General features: G+C 42.1%; 1 protein-coding gene across 2 annotated transcripts in view; it reads right to left on the bottom strand.

Annotated features, from left to right (window-relative positions):
• The window catches only part of COL4A3 (collagen type IV alpha 3 chain), a 136,269-nt gene that overhangs the window by 47,490 nt on the left and 68,109 nt on the right, over positions 1-20,670 (bottom strand). For both annotated transcript variants that reach the window (XM_059703357.1, XM_059703356.1), the window contains exons 6-21: positions 19,801-19,863; positions 18,831-18,884; positions 17,992-18,018; positions 16,792-16,869; positions 16,133-16,195; positions 15,972-16,007; positions 14,911-14,952; positions 14,612-14,689; positions 12,689-12,751; positions 12,229-12,288; positions 10,995-11,039; positions 10,673-10,726; positions 8,684-8,725; positions 6,423-6,507; positions 5,270-5,305; positions 3,153-3,317 (exon numbers count right to left, since the gene is read on the bottom strand). In XM_059703357.1, the coding sequence (XP_059559340.1) occupies positions 3,153-3,317; positions 5,270-5,305; positions 6,423-6,507; positions 8,684-8,725; positions 10,673-10,726; positions 10,995-11,039; positions 12,229-12,288; positions 12,689-12,751; positions 14,612-14,689; positions 14,911-14,952; positions 15,972-16,007; positions 16,133-16,195; positions 16,792-16,869; positions 17,992-18,018; positions 18,831-18,884; positions 19,801-19,863 (991 nt within the window). The remainder of the gene's footprint in view (positions 1-3,152; positions 3,318-5,269; positions 5,306-6,422; positions 6,508-8,683; positions 8,726-10,672; positions 10,727-10,994; positions 11,040-12,228; positions 12,289-12,688; positions 12,752-14,611; positions 14,690-14,910; positions 14,953-15,971; positions 16,008-16,132; positions 16,196-16,791; positions 16,870-17,991; positions 18,019-18,830; positions 18,885-19,800; positions 19,864-20,670) is intronic.

Genomic DNA, 20,670 nt, shown 5'->3' with positions numbered 1-20,670 from the left:
AACACATAGTGCCAAGAAGGTGAGCAAACATATTAAGAACAGTATGCCATATATGCCAGGTCCCTTGAAACAGCAAGCATGGACCGGCTCCCGGCAAATTCCCCCTTTTTTATTTTTTAAAAGCAAGCATTAAAAAGAAAAACCTCAAACGCTCTCTTTTATCCATTTTAAGAGTAGGATTGGCGCTTTCTGCTATTACCTGAGTCCTGATCTATCACCCCAGGGAGAGCTTGCCAATCCTGCACTTTCCCGGGGTGGAAAGGCTGCAGTGGGGTTAAGGATAAGGCTCCTTGGGCCTACCTTCTCCCATGCCTCTACATTTACCTTTCTGGCACCTTTCCTTCCTCAGAAAAGCATGGACGTATTTCTTGTATAAAACGTTCTGTCTGACTGGGAGTAACCTTAATTCCTCTGCTAACAAGCATATATGTTAAAAGATCAATACGGAGTCTTTTTTCTTTAGACTCAGTATGGCACATCTTCTTAATCTAAAGATCAATACAGAGTCTTCTTTCTTTGGACTCAGTATGGCACATCTTCTCAATCTAAGTTCTGTACTATCCACCTTCTTACCCTACTTATCCTCTATAGGGGGGTCTGTAGCACCCTGGTGGAGTCCTATCCGTCCCGAGTGTGGGGTTTTCAATGGGGGGGGCTTACCTAAGGGAATCCTGTTCCAGGGGTTCCCAAAGGTGTGGACGGATTCGGCGAAGACTATCCACCCTCTTCCTACGGTGGAGTCTGATCCGTCCCGAGTGTGGGAGTTCTCAATGGGGGAGGGGGGCTTACCTAGGGGAATCCTGTTCCAGGCATTCCCAAAGGTGTGGACGGAGTCGGCGAAGACTATCCACCCTCTTCCTACGGTGGAGTCCGATCCGTCCCGAGTGTGGGGCGCTTACCTAGGGGTCCCTGTTCGGGCGCCAGATGCTGGGGTCCAACCCCAGCAGGTCCAGGGGTTCCCCATAGGTGTGGACGGAGTCGGCGAAGAAGGAATGACACAGAGGCAGCGTTCAGTTGATCAGCAACCTAGCCAGGATCTCTAGCCCGGATCTCCAGCCAAGTTCTGGTCTGGATCTCCAGAGAGGTTCTGCTTCGGATCTCCAGCGAGGTTCTGTAGCCATGTTCCCTCGCTAGGTTCTCCAGCCAGGTTCTGTCCAGGCTCTCCAGTCAGGTTCAGTGTCCAGGTTCCAGTCAGGTTCTCCTGCCAATCTCTGTAGTCAGGTTCAGTCCAGGATCCCTTGCCATGTTCTCCCGCTAGGCTCTGTCTCTAGGCTCTGAGGCCAGTTTCTGTCCAGGATCTTTTGCCATGCTCTCTCCAGCGAAGCTCCCCCGTCTCTAGGCGCTGTCTTCTGAATTCTGTCTCATGAGTTCTGTCTCTTGCTGTCTTATGAGTTCTGTGTTCTGAGTTCTGAGTCTTTCTGTCTTGTTACAACTGTATTTATACCAGTTGATTTAATCCTATCAATCTCTATTACAAAGGTTAGGGCGTTTCTTATCTCCATTCCAGGGAGAAAAGATTATGTAGTTTAAGCATGATTGTTCGTAGTTAAAGGGATTAATTACCCGCCTGGCACTTAGTTGAGGGGTTTTATTCCCTCCCTAACTTCAGGGGAAAATCCCTACCTGGGGAAAACAACCTTTCTCAGAGACCTTGGTTAAAACACATAGTGCCAAGAAGGTGAGCAAACATATTAAGAACAGTATGCCATATATGCCAGGTCCCTTGAAACAGCAAGCATGGACCGGCTCCCGGCAAGCATGAGTGTTTAGGATGCAGGCTCAGTGAAAACTGTCTGCAGGACTTGAATTTGAAGCTGCAACTGGGTGGACAGACAGATGTTGCTGAGCAAAAGATAGCAAGCCAGGGCAGTCTCCAAGGGGAGAGGGAGTGGTACGAGGGCCAGATACTGACTTTAGCATCCATTAGGTACAAGAACTGTGCACATCAGGCTTGCCATCAATAAAATGAGGACACAGCCCATATCTTGAGAAAGACTTGGAGGACTAAGAATGGTTAAAATCAGTAGTAGAGTTTTAGTTTAGTTTTATTTTGCTTTATTTACCATATAGGTCTATTCCTTAGCTTGACAGATTCATTCTTGGACATTATATCCTTTATCAATGGGATAATTTCTTAAATTGTCATTGGCCTAAAGAAACACTTTCATTTTCATTTTTTTGAATATTGCTCACATAACCAGACACTTAACTGAATTGTCTTAGTAATACTAAAAGTCTTCCAGATTATTCTTTTGGATTCTCTACATTTGTAATCATATTGTCTATAAAAAATGTCTCTTTCCTTTTAAATAGCCCCTGACACAGAAAATTCTTAAGGCTATTACGAGAGTTGAGGATAAATCATAAGACCTGCCAGGCACCTGCCAGGCACCTGCCAGGAAGGGTATTTAAAATACAAAGAGTGACATATATTTTCATAGGTTCTATGTACCTATCAGCCAATACAGATGCTGAGTGGCTCTTCAGAGAGATGGAGAGGAAAGGACACCTGAACCTGAACCTCCAGGTACCACTTCAAATCCCGAGGACCCCAGCTCTGTGGTCTCCGACCCACTCACCTGGCAGCATCTTGTCTTGAGCCCATACTGCGCACCTACAGCCTCTTGCTCTGGGCTTCCCTGCTGATGCCAAAGCATGGGATGCCCTGCGAGCCAGGCAAACACAGCCTGGAGGTGTGGGGGGTGGGCAGTCCAGTGCTGTGGGAGCATATCTTTGACCCAGGAGAGGTAGGAGCTGGTGGATAAATTCTTGCCTCTTTCCCCCTGGGACAGGTTATCCTGAGACAAAGTTACACAGCTTCTTGGAAGACAGTCTCCAGGGACTGAACAAGCAGTTGCCCTTGGTCCCTAGGCCAATCTGATCATTGTCACTCCTTCCCTGCCCCATAACTCGTGTCCCTGTCTCTCACTCTGCCGTCTGTGGGAACTCTGGGTAAAGCTTTGCTGCACTTGCAGAGTAGTCATGCCACCGTAGTTGTTTCCACAGAGCTGATAAAACGAAACCAGTGGAAAGCTAACTGCTAAGATTCACACAGGCTGATGGCCAAGCTCCAAGTGAGGCCCTCTGCCTCTGATTCGCACACACCTGTCACTGGGACAAGTACACAAAACGGATCCGTTAGGCATCTTTACCTGGTGGTCCTGGAGGTCCCGGCAGCCCTGGAGGGCCCGGTGAACCAGGACAGCCCGGGGCCCCGGGAGGCCCCACTGCATCCTTTCCTGGGGGTCCTCGCTCCCCTTTACTTCCTTTCATGCCTGGTGGTCCAGGGGCTCCTCTGAGGCCAGGCTTTGATGACCCTTGGAGGAAAATAATCAATTTATCACATTTTAGTTTTTTCCCTGATTAATATATGATTATTTTCAATTGCAAAATGTGATGTATTCTGATTTATAACAGTTGCACCACTGAAAGGTATTTTAAGCATATAAAATTAAGAGTATCTTCCTTTCTTCATGTGACCTTGTTAAATGATCACAGTACAGCAGAGCTCAGAACTCTCCATGCCCACAAGCTAATTGATGTCGTTTATTACAAGAGATTGAAACAGAATTTGGGATGCACAGTAGTCCTTTTACTTAAAAGGACTTCATGAGAAGTCTTCAATATTAGAGGCCCGGTGCATGAAACTCATGCACTTGGTGTGTGTGTTGGGGGGGGGGGCGCGGAGGGGGGGTGTCCCTCAGCATGGCCTGTGCCCTCTTGCAGTCCGGGAGCCCTCGGGGCATGTCCGTCTGACAGCTTAGACCCGCTCCCCCATGGGCCTAAGCCAACAGTCGGACATCCTTAGTGCTGCCACGGAGGCAGGAGAGCCGAGAGCCCGGCTTCTGGCTGAGTGGCACTCCCCCTGTGGGAGCGCACTGACCACCAGGGGGCAGCTCCTGCATTGAGCGTCTGCCCCCTGGTGGTTAGTGTGTATCATAGCGACCGGTCATTCCACCATTCGGTCAATTTGTGTTAGCCTTTTATTATATAGGATATGCTACTTTGTAGACTTTTAAATTAGAGACTATGAGATGCCTACTTTGTAGTGTCCCAAAGAAGAAAGGAAGTTGTCATTGGACTTCATTCCTGCCAATTGTCTTAGGTATGTAAGGGAGGAGGCACCTCCTGGGAGAGATGCCAGGCCTGGTGGTACAAAATGCATTTCATCTATCTCTCCTAAGATGATGAGGATGTGAGGACGGGGGAAGTCTTGAATCTCTGATTCAAAAACGGTTTAATTGTTAAGCAGAGAGACCTCATCACCAAGGGGCTGAGAAAAATCTGATTATTTCTGATTATTGAGCAGAAGGATTTGGGCATAAAGGTAAATGCCTCTGACTGACACTGCTTTAGAGCTTTATAATTTTCACTCACTGGCTTCTTGAAGGAGCCTATCTATTCATTACTTAGGGGCCAGGCATGTAAAAAGAAGTCTTCTGTAACTTTTGGCCAGTCCTCTGAAATACCCTTTTGTCCCATTGTAACTTCAAGAGATACCCACTGTCTATAGTTTGATGTATATGTTTTTATGCACATGCAAGTACACATAATATTTATCCATTCACCTATTTTTCCACTAGGATGGTAATATACACATACTTCTGCAATCTGATTAATTACAATTCATTTTCCAAATTAGGAAATAGTTTAAATGTACAACATGGTATAAAGAAAAATATAGTGGATGGCAAAGCTTATCAAATGTTTGCTATTTTTTTTCTTAGTTACTCTTCCTTTACAAAAGGACACATCACATCATTACAGTTATAATTGCAGCCTCTCTGGAACCATCCTTGATTCTATTTCTCCTTCCTTTCTCAAGAGGCAACCACACTAATGACTCATGGATGCTTCTACACTTTACAGAATTGTCTATGTTTCTATAAACAATATATTGTAAAATTTAAAATGTCACATAAAAAATATAACCTATGAATTCTGATGCAGCTTGAAAACTATGATTTTTAACCAAGCTAATCACCATCAAACTAGTTTTTCTCTCTGTGCCTCCTCTGAGTTTTAAGGCTTCTTCTCATATACCTAGTTTGCTGTCTTACACTGAGTTAAAACCACTGAGAAGTGAAAAAGAGCATTTCTACAACACTGTGTAATTTTTCACTTCCTTTTCACAAGTAAAAATTTGCAAACACTTTTATACCAATTAACGAAAGATTTGCCTTCCATAAATAATGCCAACTTACTAGAGAGCAGTGCATTTTACTTTTTAATAGCATTTCTGTTGGTACCCCGAGAAACATGTACATACCAGGCCTTCCAGGATCTCCGGGGGGGCCACTGGGACCTATGAATACAGAACAGCAATAAATTGCTTATGAAGAAATAAATACCCTGTCGCCCCATTCTTACAATCTTGGGTTATAATATAATAATAATTAATGATAAATATTTTCCATACTTTTTCTCCATTCTCATATAGATACATATTATAAAACTTTACTTATTTAGACAAACTGCAGAGAAGAAACTAACCTCAGATAACCTTTTCAAATAATTCAGCAGAAACTCACTAAGAGCCTGCTCTGTGTGTACTTTGCTGGGATGGTTCAGATACAAGAAAAGCAAACAGCTGGCATTGTTAAGGATCTGTAGTTTGAGCTGGTGTCCCACCTCAGACTGCTTCTAGCTCTAAAATTGCCTTAAAAAATCTATATCTAAATGTATCCTTCCATTTATTTAAATACACTGGGAATTTTTCCTTTAAGCACAAATCTCCTTTGAAATCTTGTTTAAACCAATAATTTGCCTAGATTAGTGCTCTCAATCCTGCTGCACGTTGGAATAATCCGAGGCACTTTCACAACCTGCTCATGTCCAGAGCCTTTCTCCTGATGAATCAGTCACAGGGGGACCCTGACGTGGCCGTCAGTGAAGAAGTCCCAGGGGTTCTAAGGCGCAGCCAGAGGTGAGAGAGCTCGTGGCTGAGACCTTTCCAATCCATCAAAGCGGGTAGAAGATAAGCAAGAGTGTCTTTAATTCATGGTGCCAGGCATCAGGAAACCAGGGCTTCAGTCACCCCTGGCCACTGTTGGTGTGGATTTGCTCAAATTCCAGCCATTCAGGTCTCCATTTTCACATCTGTAATCCCGCTGAGATAACAGATTTCTTACACTCCTTGGTCCTGCCCTTGGACCATGTTAGTGTCTGCTTGCCAGACTTGAACTTCGTGATTTCCTGCATGAGGTTAATTTAATGACTTTTTGGTATTTTCATTCAAAAGTTTCACATAAATTTTTCAAGTTTTGTATAGAAATTAGGAGACACCAAAAAGATACCACCATCCATGAAAATGAGGAGACTTCCCTTCTCCCCCTGCAAATTCTAGGTCTATAAACATATGTTGTGTTACCTTGAAAGATCACAATGGTCAGCAAATGCTTCAGAAAGGAATTTATTCTCACCCTGTGGGCCACGTGCTCCTTTGGGCCCCAGAGGGCCTGGAGTTCCCTCATCTCCCTTTACCACGTATGCATCATAATATTCTGTCTTAAAGGAAAAAGAAACGAAGAAAAAGAAAGAATAGCTGTTTATGGACATTCGCCAACTGCAATGACTTCAATTTCTTCTTTTTAGCCAAAATGATACTTTCCTCATTTTTCTTAATTCATAGGCTTATGTGTTAGCAGAAATAGGGTAGTCATGTATATGGGATGGATAAATTTAGAGATAAAAGTTGATATTTCTGGTATGGCATCATATATTTCATTTATATTTACATATATATCTATACAGACAGATATATCTATGTCTGTGTGGCTAGGTACACAGATATTAAAGTTTCACAAAATAGTGATTTACCTTATGAATATGATCAACTCTGATATTTTTATTCTGTTCTATTTCACTTTTTGAAAATGCTTGTCCTGATGGACTGAATTTATTTTATTCTCAGACCTACACATCAAACAGTACTCTATTGACTGTTTCATTAACTTTCAGGACATCATTGACTTACTGTTTCTGACATATTCTATGGACCTACTTCTGGTCTCTTTAACCATCTACTTCCTAAGCAATTTCCTCTGATGGTAGTAGATGCTGCAGTTATATAGTGTTGAGCATGAGAAAATACAGAGTGAGCTAAAAATGCTTAGACTTCCTCTAAAGTGCAATTGGAAAAGTAGATTTCACTTAGAATTCAGTCCATTTATCTTGAAGAGAAGATGAAAATGTAAAAGGTTTTTAAAAACCTGTTTGTTTTTTTCATATTTTACATGGGGCAATTCTTTGTTGACTTATTGAAAGATGAGGTAACAAGAACTTTGTGGTTAAGCAACAAGTAGAAAATAACAAAAGAATGCATAATAATAGCAATAATAATCTGTAACAATAAAAGTGTAATATGCTAATTAGACCGGACATCCTTCTGGACGCCCTTCCTTCCGGACAAAGCCACAGCGGGCGGGGGCTAAGGCAGAGGCAGCAGAGGCCCTGGCCACGGTGGCAGTGGGCGGGCGCCAGGGCCAAGGCCCTTGCAGGAATTTCGTGCATTAGGCCTCTAATAATGTAATAATCTTCTTTGTAAAATCCACAATGACCTCTGTGTGCCTGCTGAGTGTTGGCTAAGAGCTTTCACAAAATAGCCCGTTTCATCTTCCCAGCAACTCCATAAAAGTGTTTTGGGACTACTCGCATTTGAATCATTTGCTTGTAGTATAAAGATGCAGGTTTCCAGGACCCTCCTCCAGTGACCAAGTTAAATTACTTGTCTGAGGGGTCTGAGAACTGCATGTGCAATAGGACAGCTCCTCTCCCCATGACTCTTGTACCATACACTGTACTGTCAAACCTGCTCAATGAAGAAATGGCGGCCCTGCTCAGCACACTGCATGTGAGGACCACTGTCTTTTGAGGGAGGAGAGGAACAGATACCAGGACTCAGAGCCTGGATCTCTTTTATTCCTTAAGCTTCAGAATCACAGAATATAGAATGTGGCCACCCTGTAGCCAGAAGCTGACAGTCATCACAGCCATGTCCTCACTGCAAGGAAGAGATGGCCTGCTGAGATGGAGCTTGGGCTGGGTGATTGGTGTTTGCTGGCCCCGCATGACACCTGAGCTTTCCCTACTGCCTGAAGGTGAACTTGTCATGACTAGCTGGAGAGGGTGGAGCTGGCTCCCTCACCCCTGGGTGGCCATCTGTCTTCCTCCTCTATTCAGGATTCAGGGTCCCCTTGGGCCAGATCTGATCCTTCCTCCCCACAGCCCAGGATGGGTACTACTAGTGCATATCGAAGACCAAGTAGAAATATTTGTCCTTTGTCAAATAATGACAACAGCTATTGTTTTGCCCTGGTTTGATAAAAAAATAAATACTATAATCTCTATCGTAACCATTAATGAGAGACCCTGATTTATTTTTATTTTATTTTATTTTATTTTAAATATATTTTTATTGATTTTTTACAGAGAGGAAGGGAGAGAGATAGAGAGTTAGAAACATCGATGAGAGAGAACATCGATCAGTTGCCTCCTGCACATCTCCTACTGGGGATGTGCCCACAACCCAGGTACATGCCCTTGACCGGAATCGAACCTGGGACCTTTCAGTCTGCAGGCTGACGCTCTATCCACTGAGCCAAACCGGTTTCGGCAAGAGAGACCCTGATTTAAAATTTCCTTGATCAAATATGACATTGACATTGTCTTTAATGATACTTACTGGGCCACGAAATCCTGGAGGGCCAATGTCCCCTTTCCACCCCTATGGCAAAAAACAATTACAATTATGGGTACAGTCATCAAAAGTATTTACACATTTGGTAGACTTAAAAAGCAAAATGCACAGGTAAACAAGGACAATACTCAAAGTAATGTTATTTCTGTGTAATACACAAACTTTAGATTATTTTCCTGGAGGGCTGTATCTGGGTCAAGAGTCCCATCAGCAAGGTTCTGAAGAGGTGGTTGTTCTGGTTGCTCTCCAGGTTTCTTTCATGCCACTCCCTTCAAAGGGTGTCCATATGCATTGTCCACTCCCCAGTTCTCTCCCAGATTAGAGCAACTGGATCACCAGGCTATGGGTTGTATGCAGTTCCCAGAATCCCAGTGGTAACCAACCCCCTTTCCTATCTACTGAAGAGGGCATTTCAGAATTCTACTGGCAGTGGTATTATTAGAAGATAAACCTTGAATTTGCACATATACATACATATGAAAATTATTTGAATATGTCTGCAACATGTTGTCAGAAAGAAACAATGTGGAATACACTTCACAACTAATTGATGATGACTTCTCAGTGTGTAATGGCCCAGCCTGAGACTCATGGAGCCACTTATCCTTATGCTTGATATCCAATGACCCAAAACTTTCTACAATCCCAGGCCTTCTCCAGCTCCTTCCGTGTGGGGAGCTGAAATCTGGTCCTAAGATTCTACTACATAGAATAAATTTAATATCTTTTCCACTAGACAGACCTTCAAGTGCTTAAGTAAAGTTGCTACATCTCTCATTTATTAAATACTAGGGGCCCAGTGCATGAAATTCATGCACTGGGTGTGTGTGTGTGTGTGTGTGTGTGTGTGTAGGGGAGTGTCCCTCAGCCCAGCCTGCCCCCTCTCACATACTGGGAGCCCTCAGGCGTAGACCCCCATCACCCTCCGATCGCAGGATCGGCCCCTTGCCCAGGCCTGACGCCTCCGCCAGAGGTGTCAGGCTTGGAAAGAGGACCCCCATCTCCCCCCGATCACTGTGTCTGACCCCCCCCCCCAGGCCTGAGGCCTCTGGCCCAGGAATCATGCCTGGGCAGGGGACCCCCATCTCCCTCTGATTGCTTGCTCCACCCCCCACCCAAGCCTGACGCCTCTGACCCAGGCTTCAGGCCTGGGCAAGGGGACCATCATATCCCCCCAATCCCCGGCTGCGCCCCCCGCCCAGGCCTGATGCCTTGGCCAGAGGAGTTTACCCTCATCACCCTCCGATCACCAATCACCGGATCGGCCCCTTGACCAGGCCTGAGGCCTCAGGCAGAGGAGTCAGGCCTGGGCAGGGGACCCCCAGCTCCCCGCGGTTGCAGGCTCCGCCCCTGCCCCTGCAGGACGCCTCTGGCCTAGGCGTCCGGCCTGGGCAGCGGGGACCCGCAGCTGCAGCGGCCCCATGATCATGGGCTCCGCTTTAGGCCCAGGCAAGGGACCCCTAGCTCCCGGGACTGCCAGCTTCGACCGTGTCCAGCTCCCATCGCTGGCTCCACCCCTACTTCCTGCTATCACTGGCCAGGGCGGCAAAGGCGCCTGATTCTCCGATCATGGCTGGGGGGCAGGGCAAAGGCGGCCCCAGGGCCGCCTTTGCCCTGCCCCCCAGCTCTTAGCTCCCCCCTGGGTTTCCGATCACTGTCGGTGGCAGGGGGCTTCTTCCTGCTTTCCCTTTCGCCTCCCTGCATTGTGCCTACATATGCAAATTAACTGCCATCTTGTTGGCAGTTAACTGCCAATCTTAGTTGGCAGTTAATTTGCATATAGCCCTGATTAGCCAATGAAAAATGTAGCGTTGTACGCCAATTACCATTTTTCTCTTTTATTAGTGTAGATACTAAGGTATTTTAAAGAACAATGATTGCAATTTCTTGTACCTAGTTCCAGGGTGTGGTGAGAAAAAGTGGGCAAAACCCAATTGAAAAAGGCTGAAGATAGAACATGAGGAAGGGGATTACCTTAATGCCATCTTCGCCCCTCAACCCAGGGAAGCCCCTGCTGCCTTTGGCTCCCTAAAGAACAGAGCGAAGGAAGTGGGTCAGAAGACACAGGAATCAGTTCCTTCTGTTGGAAGCAGAACAGTTTGAACTCCTTTTTGGAAAAAGAAAATGTGCTCAGTTGTTCTCTCTTTGTAGTGTAAAACTATGATTCTCAAATGTCATTTTAAAAAAATGACATGCTTTTGATTAGTTTATAACTACTAAGTGACTCTCAAAAAATCTTTCTTTGTCTAATAAGATTGACATTTCCACTATGTCAGCAGGTAAACCATGCCTTTACCTTAGTGCCAGGGAACCCAGGGGCCCCGTCTTTTCCAGGTTTCCCCTAAAAACAAACAAAACAAAAACATGTAATCTGATCAATGTGGATAATATTAATAAACATGGAAAACTTAAATGAAATAGTCATCTCCTCTCAACCTCAGGCAAGAAAGCTTGACTGATGCTTCCCTCCCAGTTATTAGAAGGACAAATATTAATCACAGAACACGCGACCATCTCCTCTTGCAGGGAAGGCAGAGACCAGTGGGAATGGGAAATAAAGAAGAAAGTGAAGAAATTAAGAGCAGAGCTTAAACTGATACTCTCCATCCAATTTTGGAAGGAAAATCAAACAAGCACTGAGCTGAGAGGTGGACAAGAAAACCCAGAAAGTGAAAGGTGTCACAGTCAATTTATTTATTTGAAATGTTGCCAGTTCCATGAACTCCAGATGTGCCTGTGTTTAAATATATGTATAAAAAGTACATTGCAATGTCCAAACAGACAGGGCTCTTGGATGAACTATTATGGTGTTTACCCTCCATGATAGAATTAAAAATCATACTGGTTCAATATTTCTTCTTAGAAAAAAGTACTTTTCCCAGTATATTCTTTTTAGAGTTTTAAAATAATATGTACATGTGTTTAAATCTTTTCAAAATAGAGCTGGGTGGGAGAGAGGGCCCCTGCTGCTCTGTCTTCCCCGTATCTCACTTCTCATCACAGTGTGCCCAGTGCCCTTTGGAGCTGTCCTCTCTCTGTGTGGTTCTGATGGGGCTGTCAGCCACAGGAGCCCCCTACCCCACTGGCCTGGCCAGTCGTGGTATCTTTTATTCCTGGACATGGTCACTTTTCCAGAATTAAACACATGACCCAAGCTGAGCCAATCAGAGTGATTCTGTAGGATTTTATATATGGACACACTTTTTCTCCTTGGATGCTATTAATATGAAGTTGTCTGTTGCTACAGCTTGCTCACTCTCCTCACTTCCCTACATGGAAGATCATTTGGTAAAGGAGAGAATGAGGCAAACACATAGAGAGGAGCAGAAGAGAAATGGAGAGAGTCCCACCCATATTGTTTCAGTCTCTGGAGGCCTTGAACTTCTCAGATACTTGAACAAATAAATTTCACTTCCCAAACATTTAAAAAATCTAAGCTAGGTTGAGTTGGTCATGTTATAGTTGCCACCTAAAGAGTCCTAAATGCTGCCCAATGGAGGTGGCATATGACAATGAATTTCCTAATTTACCTGTGAACCAGGTTCTCCAGGGGCACCTTTTTCTGATCCATAAGAGTCTCCTGGTGGTCCCTGTATTAATGAGAGTTATGTCAAGTTTTACAAATTATTGATTTTTGACTTACAGTGATTTTTATTCACCTCCCCCTTCTGATTATTCTGCTACATTTAAAAATATTGAAATGATGGGTAATCTAAGAGGGAAGTCTTATTTATGAGTATTAATTAATTAATTAATTAAAAAACAGATGCTAAAAAAACAGATACTGAAGATAAATTCTAAGATGGGTGAAACAGTGCTATGATTTCAGCTAGAAGTGGTCATAAAATAATTTCTATGTTCATGACCTCTGTGGTAAAATACTATTGATTTTCAACTAATCTTAAGATTTGAAGAAAGGTCAGACATCAAAATGTTCACTAAGGTTTTAGTTTGTGTTTCAAAGGAACAATATGATTCTAAATGACCTACTCTGGGTCCAGGAGGTCCGGGTTGGCCCATGGCGCCCTTTTCTCCCTTCTCCCCTTTGAGTTCCTGCCACAAAAACAATTTAAGGTCGTTACAAACAGATCAAACAAGATTTTACTGCTTATACTTGAAAAAGTCCTCTATCTGTTCAGTATACTGGATTTACAGAATACCTATGTACTTCCTGTTAACATGACACAGTATCATTTTTCACATTTTGAATTTTATACTTATGAACCCACTGAAGTCATATACTAATTTTTTAAATAAAGTATCTCTTTTTAAATCAAACTACATTGAATCAGCTTTCTATAAGCACAATCACATCATTTCTAATGTATTTTATCTTCATTTTTAATATATTGAAAAGATTTTTAATTGTGATCTATTATTTTCTGAGTAAATGTTACAAGAAGAATTTGATTTATTAATCACATTTTTTGCTTTTATCATGTTTTATTATTATTTTTTTCCAATGTGTGTCTTCTCTTGAGGGCATAATTTCCTTCAAACTCATTTCCTCCACCCTGGATGATATCTTTCAGATTTAGATTTTTGTCAGGATAAGGTATTTTTTCCTATTAATTTTCAGCCAATAAAAATTTAAAATTTATTAATTTTATTTTTGTTAATTACCTCTAGAAAATATAGTTTTTTCCCTTTAGATCAATTCCCCTTCTATACCCAGTCTTTGAAGTGAATTATTTATTTTTTTTCATATTATATTTTACTATGTTTTGTTTTACCTTTTGTTTTGAAAATTTCTATTATTAAAAATTATATTGGATTGCCGAAACCGGTTTGGCTCAGTGGATAGAGCGTTGGCCTGCGGACTGAAGGGTCCCAGGTTCGATTCCGGTCAAGGGCACATACCTTGGTTGCGGGCACATACCCAGTAGGGAGGGTGCAGGAGGCAGCTGATCGATGTTTCTCTCTCATCGATGTTTCTAACTCTCGATCTCTCTCCCTTCCTCTCTGTAAAAAATCAATAAAATATATTAAAAAAAATTATATTGGAGAGTGATGGCTAAGGGGTTTCTCTTTGGTGTGATGCAAATGTTCTAATTAAATGTGGTAATAGTTGCGAAATTCTATGAATATAGTAAAGCCATTGAATTATACACTAAATAAGTCATTTTATGGTCTTGACTTATATCTAATACAGCTGTTAAAATTCATTATTACTAAAACCCATGAATTGAATAAAGAAGATGAATTTTATGTCATGCAAATTACATCTCAATCAAGCTATTATTAAAACACAATGAATTATAAGTTTATAAGATAAGAGTGTGTTATGCTTATTTCTTAGTTAATCCACTAGAAAATTGTTAGCTACCTCCTTGCTTCTCCATCCCCCTTCCCAGATATTCCAGGATCAACCTAGTGTCAGGATTGGTGTATGATATTGTGGTGCACTTCTGAGCATTTGATTCAGCTCTGTACTCTGAAAGCAAATGTTAATGTCCAAATACAAGACTATATAGTGTCCTTGGAGAGGAATGGGGCCCAAATTATCCTTGGGATTATGATGGCAGGATAAAATGTCCCTTATAATTATGACACCCTTTCATCCATATCTTTAGGTTCTCCCCATCCAATTGGCCTAGTGCTGCACACCCAATTTGTAATAATTTATTCAAAAATACTTACTAAATACCCACTCTGTATTAGTGACAATGAGCAAGACTGAGAGTAAAGTGAGCAAAAATGGCCCTGGGCTCTACCTTCAAGAATCTTGGCAGTTGCTTGCTTCAGATTTCACATTTTCTGGTTCATGAGTATAAAATGGGGAAGGAATAAAACCTTGAGGCTCAGTAAGGCTGAGGGGACTGGGCTGAGCTGGGATTAGGTGACAGAACTTATTAAAAAAAAAGGTAAGAGAAATGGAAAGGCACAACCCTAATAATAAAATTGAAGAGTTACCGTTATGTTATCTGGGCCAGTCTGTGTCACAATAACAGTTCCTGGTGGTCCAGGAGGTCCTATTAATCCTTTCACACCCTAAAGATAAATATACTCAAGAATTAAAAAGGAAACGACATTATCTTTACTATGTTTGAGATACTTTTCCCCATTAGTGCTCTTGTAAGAAAACAGCAAATGAAAGTTTGAGACACAACAAATGCATTCATTTCAATGTGACTTACTGAATAAAATTTATAGCTACTTGCTATGGAACTTCAAATATATTGCCCACAAATAAACCATAGTATTTAAATTACCCGTTCTCCTTTTTGTCCAATCACATTATCACCCATGTGACCCTGTAAGAAATACAAAACCAAATTATTTTTTAAAAAGGAATACGAATACATTTTCTAAACCCTTTGAAGTTCTAATATTTGTAACTGAACACTTATATTTTAACTTTTCCCCACAGGGTCATAATTGTTATTTTATTTAATCTTGGAATAATGTATTCTTTTTTAAAAATTAAAGTATAGTTGATATATAATATTATATGTTTCAGGCATACACATAATGACTCTGCATTTATATACCTTACGAGGTAATCACCACAATAAGTCTAGAACCATCTGTCACCGTACAAAATTGTTATGATATTACTAACTCTGTACATTATATTCCCATATCTTAATTATTTTATAACAATAAGTTTGTACCTTACATTCCCCTTTACTGTTTTCACCCTCATCCCACCCCTCTAGCAACGCTCAGTTTGTTCTCTGTATCTGTGAGTCTGTTTCTGTTTTTTTGTTATTTGTTCATTTGTTTTGTTTTTTAGATTCTGCCTATAAGTGAAATCATACAGTATTTGTCTTTCTCTGTCTGGCTTATTTCACAAAGCATAAACCCTCTAGGTCCATCCATGTTGTTGCAAATGGAGAGATTTCATTCTTTTTTATCGATGAATAATATTCCATTTATCTGCTCTTCTTTATCCATTTATCTATATATGGACACCTATGTTGCTTTCATGTCTTGGCTATTGTAAATTATGTTGCAATGGGGTGCATATATTTTTTGATTTAGTGATTTCATTTTTTTCAGATAAATGCCCAGAACTAGAATTGCTGAATCACATGGTAGCTCTATTTTTAATTTTTTAGGAACCTCCATACTATAATGCCTGCACCAATCTGCATTCCCACCAACAGTACACAAGGGTTTCCATCTGTCCACATCCTCAACAACATTTTTTATTTATTGATTTTATTTTTTTAATAATAGTTATACTGACCCATGTGTGGAATCAGACCAGGTTTGACTTTCTCATTGGGTAGGATGTTATGGCTGATATGACCTATGAATTGTAATTTACCTTAAGTCCTGGAGACCCCATGGGTCCTGGCAAGCCCTAAAAAAATCCACAAATTATAATTACAGCGGGAAATGCACCAAGCCAGAAAACTGTTTAAATGTTTTAGCTACAACTCTTTAATTAGTTTATAGCATCTACAGCAATGACAATTTAATACTTACAAAGAATCCCGGAGGGCCAGGTGGGCCCACAGGTCCAGGAAAACCTGGGAGGCCCGGCAAACCCTTCAAAATAAGAGACAAATAAGAAGAGTAAATGTACTACTCACCTACAGACAATGCCTATTAGTTAAGTGAATTAGAATATTTTAATAAGACCTGAGGAGCATGACACCTTCCATTTATGGCTGCAGTTTAAGTAAAAACCAGTTATCTACTATCATGCAAATGTTATGATACAGCTATTACTTAACATTAAAGTTTTAAATTGTGTTCAGTGTGCGATACAAGTCTAGCCATGGGTTTTAACAAACATGGAATAAGTGGAACCTAACTTTTCCTTGGAGATTCCACCTTAGATATAGGAAATCTTGGGTCACTGAGACTTAAGAAAAGATGAAAATACAAGTACAAATCATCTTTTTACATCAGCTTCATGTAGTGTCTTATAAGGTGAATGTTTTAGAATGAAATAAGGTGCATATGTAAATAGAAGAAATTGTATATTAAAAATGTTCTTAGGAGAGTGAGAAAGAAATATAGGGGAAAAGGAAAAGAAAGAGGAGAGAGAGAGAGAGAGAGAGAGAGAGAGAGAGAGAGAGAGAGAGAGAACAGAGAGGGGGCACCGAGGATGGTAGGACTGCTCTCTGAAGTGCTTGTACCTGGAATCCTGGAGCTCCTGGCAGCCCGGGATCCCCTTTTCCATCATATTCTACATCTTCTCCTTCAGCAGGAGCACCCTTGAAAATGAAGTTCATTGAACATAATAAATGTTATATCTTTAAAACCCCTTTACATGCTTATTCAGGGTCATGCCACTTCAAGGATAAAAATGCTTCCCAGTGTGAATGAAAAAGGGGCTATGTAACAACCTGATAGGCTCAGTGACCAAAGTAACCACACAGGGTGGTCTGTTCACAAATTCTGAACTGGGCAGGTCACCTCCCAGGCCTATAGCTTCCTTAGCAAAGGTCAGTTTTTACCTTAAGTGAGCCGTGTCCCTGTTCTTATGCATCGAAGATGATATACCTTTGAAATGTCAGTCATTTTCTTTTCTAGACCCCTGAAGGCACAACTGCTGACACTAGAGTGTGAGATCATAAGCCCCTCATTGTCATCCTGTTGCCAATACCATCTGCATGTGCTGTAGATGTTAACTCTCCTGTACCCACCCATGTGAACGAAGTTTCTCTATTTTGCTTTGTGTCTAATTTTAGGGATTCCCTTGTTTTGCTTTTTCCACTCCCTTAATCTACCATCAATGGGTTTCATGTACCTTCCTTATGTCTCCTCCCTTTATTCTAAATTCATAAAAGAAACTGCAAAACTGCCTCCTCTGCAGCATTTTTTTAATCCTTTGAGAGCTTGCTCTGGGCATGTTCTCAAAAATTTGGCTCAAACTCTCACAAACCTTTTCTATAGGTTTGAATGTTCTTTCATTGATACCAGGGTATATACTTAGAGAAATGGCTTAGTTATCTCATTTTGAAGAATTCACAGCATTTTCATAGTTTCTAAAATTAAAAATTTACTGTGCAAGGAAGGAAAGAAGACACAAGGATGATAACGGGTTTCCCAAGATACCAGAATTGGTGGCAATTCTGGATGTGGAATGTGGGTCCTGGCCTCAAGGCCAGCTCTTTTCTCCCAGACTCTATTTCCTTAAAGGATGATATGAAACTTGTATACTTAAGACGAGAGAGAAGTTGTTCAATAGAAATAAATATGATATCTCAAGTATTATGGATTCTGGATTAATGATGCAATCTCATTTTTAATTTTCATATCTCATTATTTAATAGAAGTCCCTTTCATATGTACAGTTAGAGATGTTCAATAATAACATACCACAGATGTCTTACCTTTTCTCCTTTTAAGCCAATGGCACCCTAGGAAAGAAAGTGGCATATTTACCACTAGACACAAATCAAGTAAACAACATCCCACTTTTCCCTCTGTTCTACCTTCTCCCTCTACTTGTGTACCTCCTGCTGCCTTTACAACATGCTCAAGTCACTCTCATTTGGACAAATTCTACCATAAATCTTCCTCTCCCCGGCAGTATTGCCCTTCTCTTCATGTCATCTGCATACCTCCTGTTCTGTTCATCTCTGACTCATTCTTCAGTCCCACAGCTGCCACCTACCTCTCTCCAAGATGGACGTCTCCCTTGCTAAGTTCTGCCATGACTTTGACATTGCTAAAGTCGATGATAAAATGTCAGTTTCTCTCTTACTGGACTTCTCAGCAGCATTAGGCAGCTGTCTGTCTGTCACTGTCCTCTACTGAAACACGTCTTTCCTGCCCTTCCATCATACATGCTTCCTGGTCTCCTTCTACCACCAGAGTCATGCTTCCTTCACAGGTTTATTCTCCTTGACCTAGAGGTCACATGCTGGAGCTCTTTCAGTCCTGGTTCTAAGCCACCCTCCTACCCCACACTCTCACTGTTTGAGTCACCCCCTCCCAGTCTCTCCTCTGCCTACTACTCAGCTCCACTGTATTCCTTTAAATCACAAAAAAGTCTCAACGTGTAAATCTGAACTCATAAATCATTTGTTCATTCATTCCCCAACTATCAGTTTAGTGTTTACTATTGGCTGCACCAGACATCCCCATGATGGATTTCAATACATGGCCATTCTGGACTAAACCACTTACATTTCACTTTATGTTTATGGTGAGAGAAATGAAAACCTACCGGGACCCCTGGGTAGCCTGGTGTCCCTGGGAATCCTGGGAAACCTTGTTCACCCTGGAAGAAAGATCATAGAAAACTTGTCATTCTTCTTACTTGTTCTAAAACAGCCTATTGAGATATTTTCCCTGTTTCTCTCTTCCAACCCTGCAGTGGTAAAGCTAGACAAAGTAACCAAAATGCCTTATGGATACTGGGTCATGAGTCTGAAGGCCAGAAAAATCATTATTTTAATTGAAAACAGGATTAAAATCTACTGTTTCTCAAATTGTGCATAAATAGTGAAAGCTTAATTGTGTCAAGAACTGTTTAATTGCTGTTTCCTTGAAACCTCAGTGATTAGTTCTTTCCTGGCCACCACTCTGGGAAGAGGAGCGGGCAGTCAGGAAACTGAGGAGACGAATGGACATAGGAAAGCTCAGTCCTTCTTCTCCAAAGACATACCTTGCATACCAGCTTGAGTTTCTGATTTATATACACTCACAACCTCAGGTGAAAATAACTTGTTATCTTTCTGTGGGCAAATAGGAAAGAACTTCCTCCAAAGAAAATCAGAGCCTTGGCCTGTTTGGCTCAGTGGATAGAGAGTCGGCCTGCGGACTGAGGATCGATCCCGGTCAAGGGCATGTACCTTGGTTGCAGGCACATCTTCAGTAGGAGGTGTGCAGGAGGCAGCTAATCAATGTTTCTCTCTCATCGATGTTTCTAACTCTATCCATCTCCCTTCCTCTCTGTAAAAAATCAGTAAAATATATATATTTTTAAAAAGACAATCAAAAACCAAGGCATAGGAAAACAGGAAATAGGTAGGTTCCTGGTTCAAAAATCACATTTCTGCCCTGAAGACAAGTACCATTGGTTCTAGTTAAAAGAATGTTTCCAGGAGAGTCTAGTCCATCTCATTGCTACTTCAGCTTGATTAAGTCATTTAGCAAAACATTGACTGATCAAGTCCTGTGTAAGAAGTACATACCTTAGAACCATTGCATCCTGGTAAACCAGCAGGACCGTAAGGTCCAGGATAGCCAGGGCTGCCCTGAAAACAGAGTAAGTTTCAAAAAGGAGAAGCAACCAGGCCGTGGGACCAGGTGGAAACAGTGAGGAAGCCAACGTGAGGGAAATGAGGGACTAATTTAGATAGTTATTTAAATATAAATGATTATTTAAATATTTAAGCAGTAAATGTAGTCATTTTAGAAAATAATTTAAACAAAAATAGGAAATAAAATGGGCTAATTAAAACAAAGAATTATCAAGTGAGGTACAGATATTGTAAATAAAACAAAAGGCCTTTCTATATAACATGAAATCCCTTAACATGCTGTTCTAAGCTGGGGGAAAGGAAAGGAAAAAGAAGAGGGAAATGTGCTCAGAGGTAACTATTTTATAATTATACTAGAGGCCCGGTGCACAAAAATTTGTGCACTGGTGGGGGAGGAGGGGTGAGGAGGGTGTCCCTCAGCCCCACTTGTGCCCTTTCACAGTCTGGAACCCCTTGGGAGATAACCACCTGCTGGCTTAGGCCCACTCCCTGGGTAGCAGATGGCAGGCCTGATCCCTCAGTGCATGCCCTGCCTCCCCGGGTCGCGCACACGGCAGGGCCGATCCGGGGGTTGGGGCACCGCCCCGGGTCACACACACAAGGCAGGGCCGATCTGGGGGTTGGGGCGCCACTCCGGGTTGGGTTGCACACAGGACGCCCGGGTGGGCCGGCGGATCGCTGCTGCCCCACCTGGCAGCCCCAGATCGGGTCGCACATGGGATGTCCGGATGGAGGCCGGGTGGGCTGGCCGATCGCTGCTGCACCGCCCAGCCGCCCTGGGTCGGGTCACACACGGACGCC

This window comes from Myotis daubentonii, chromosome 7, assembly GCF_963259705.1.
Source record: "Myotis daubentonii chromosome 7, mMyoDau2.1, whole genome shotgun sequence".
Taxonomy (NCBI): Eukaryota; Metazoa; Chordata; class Mammalia; order Chiroptera; family Vespertilionidae; genus Myotis; species Myotis daubentonii.
The sequence above is the reverse complement of the archived record's forward strand: the minus strand, read 5'-3'. Positions and strand labels throughout refer to the sequence as shown.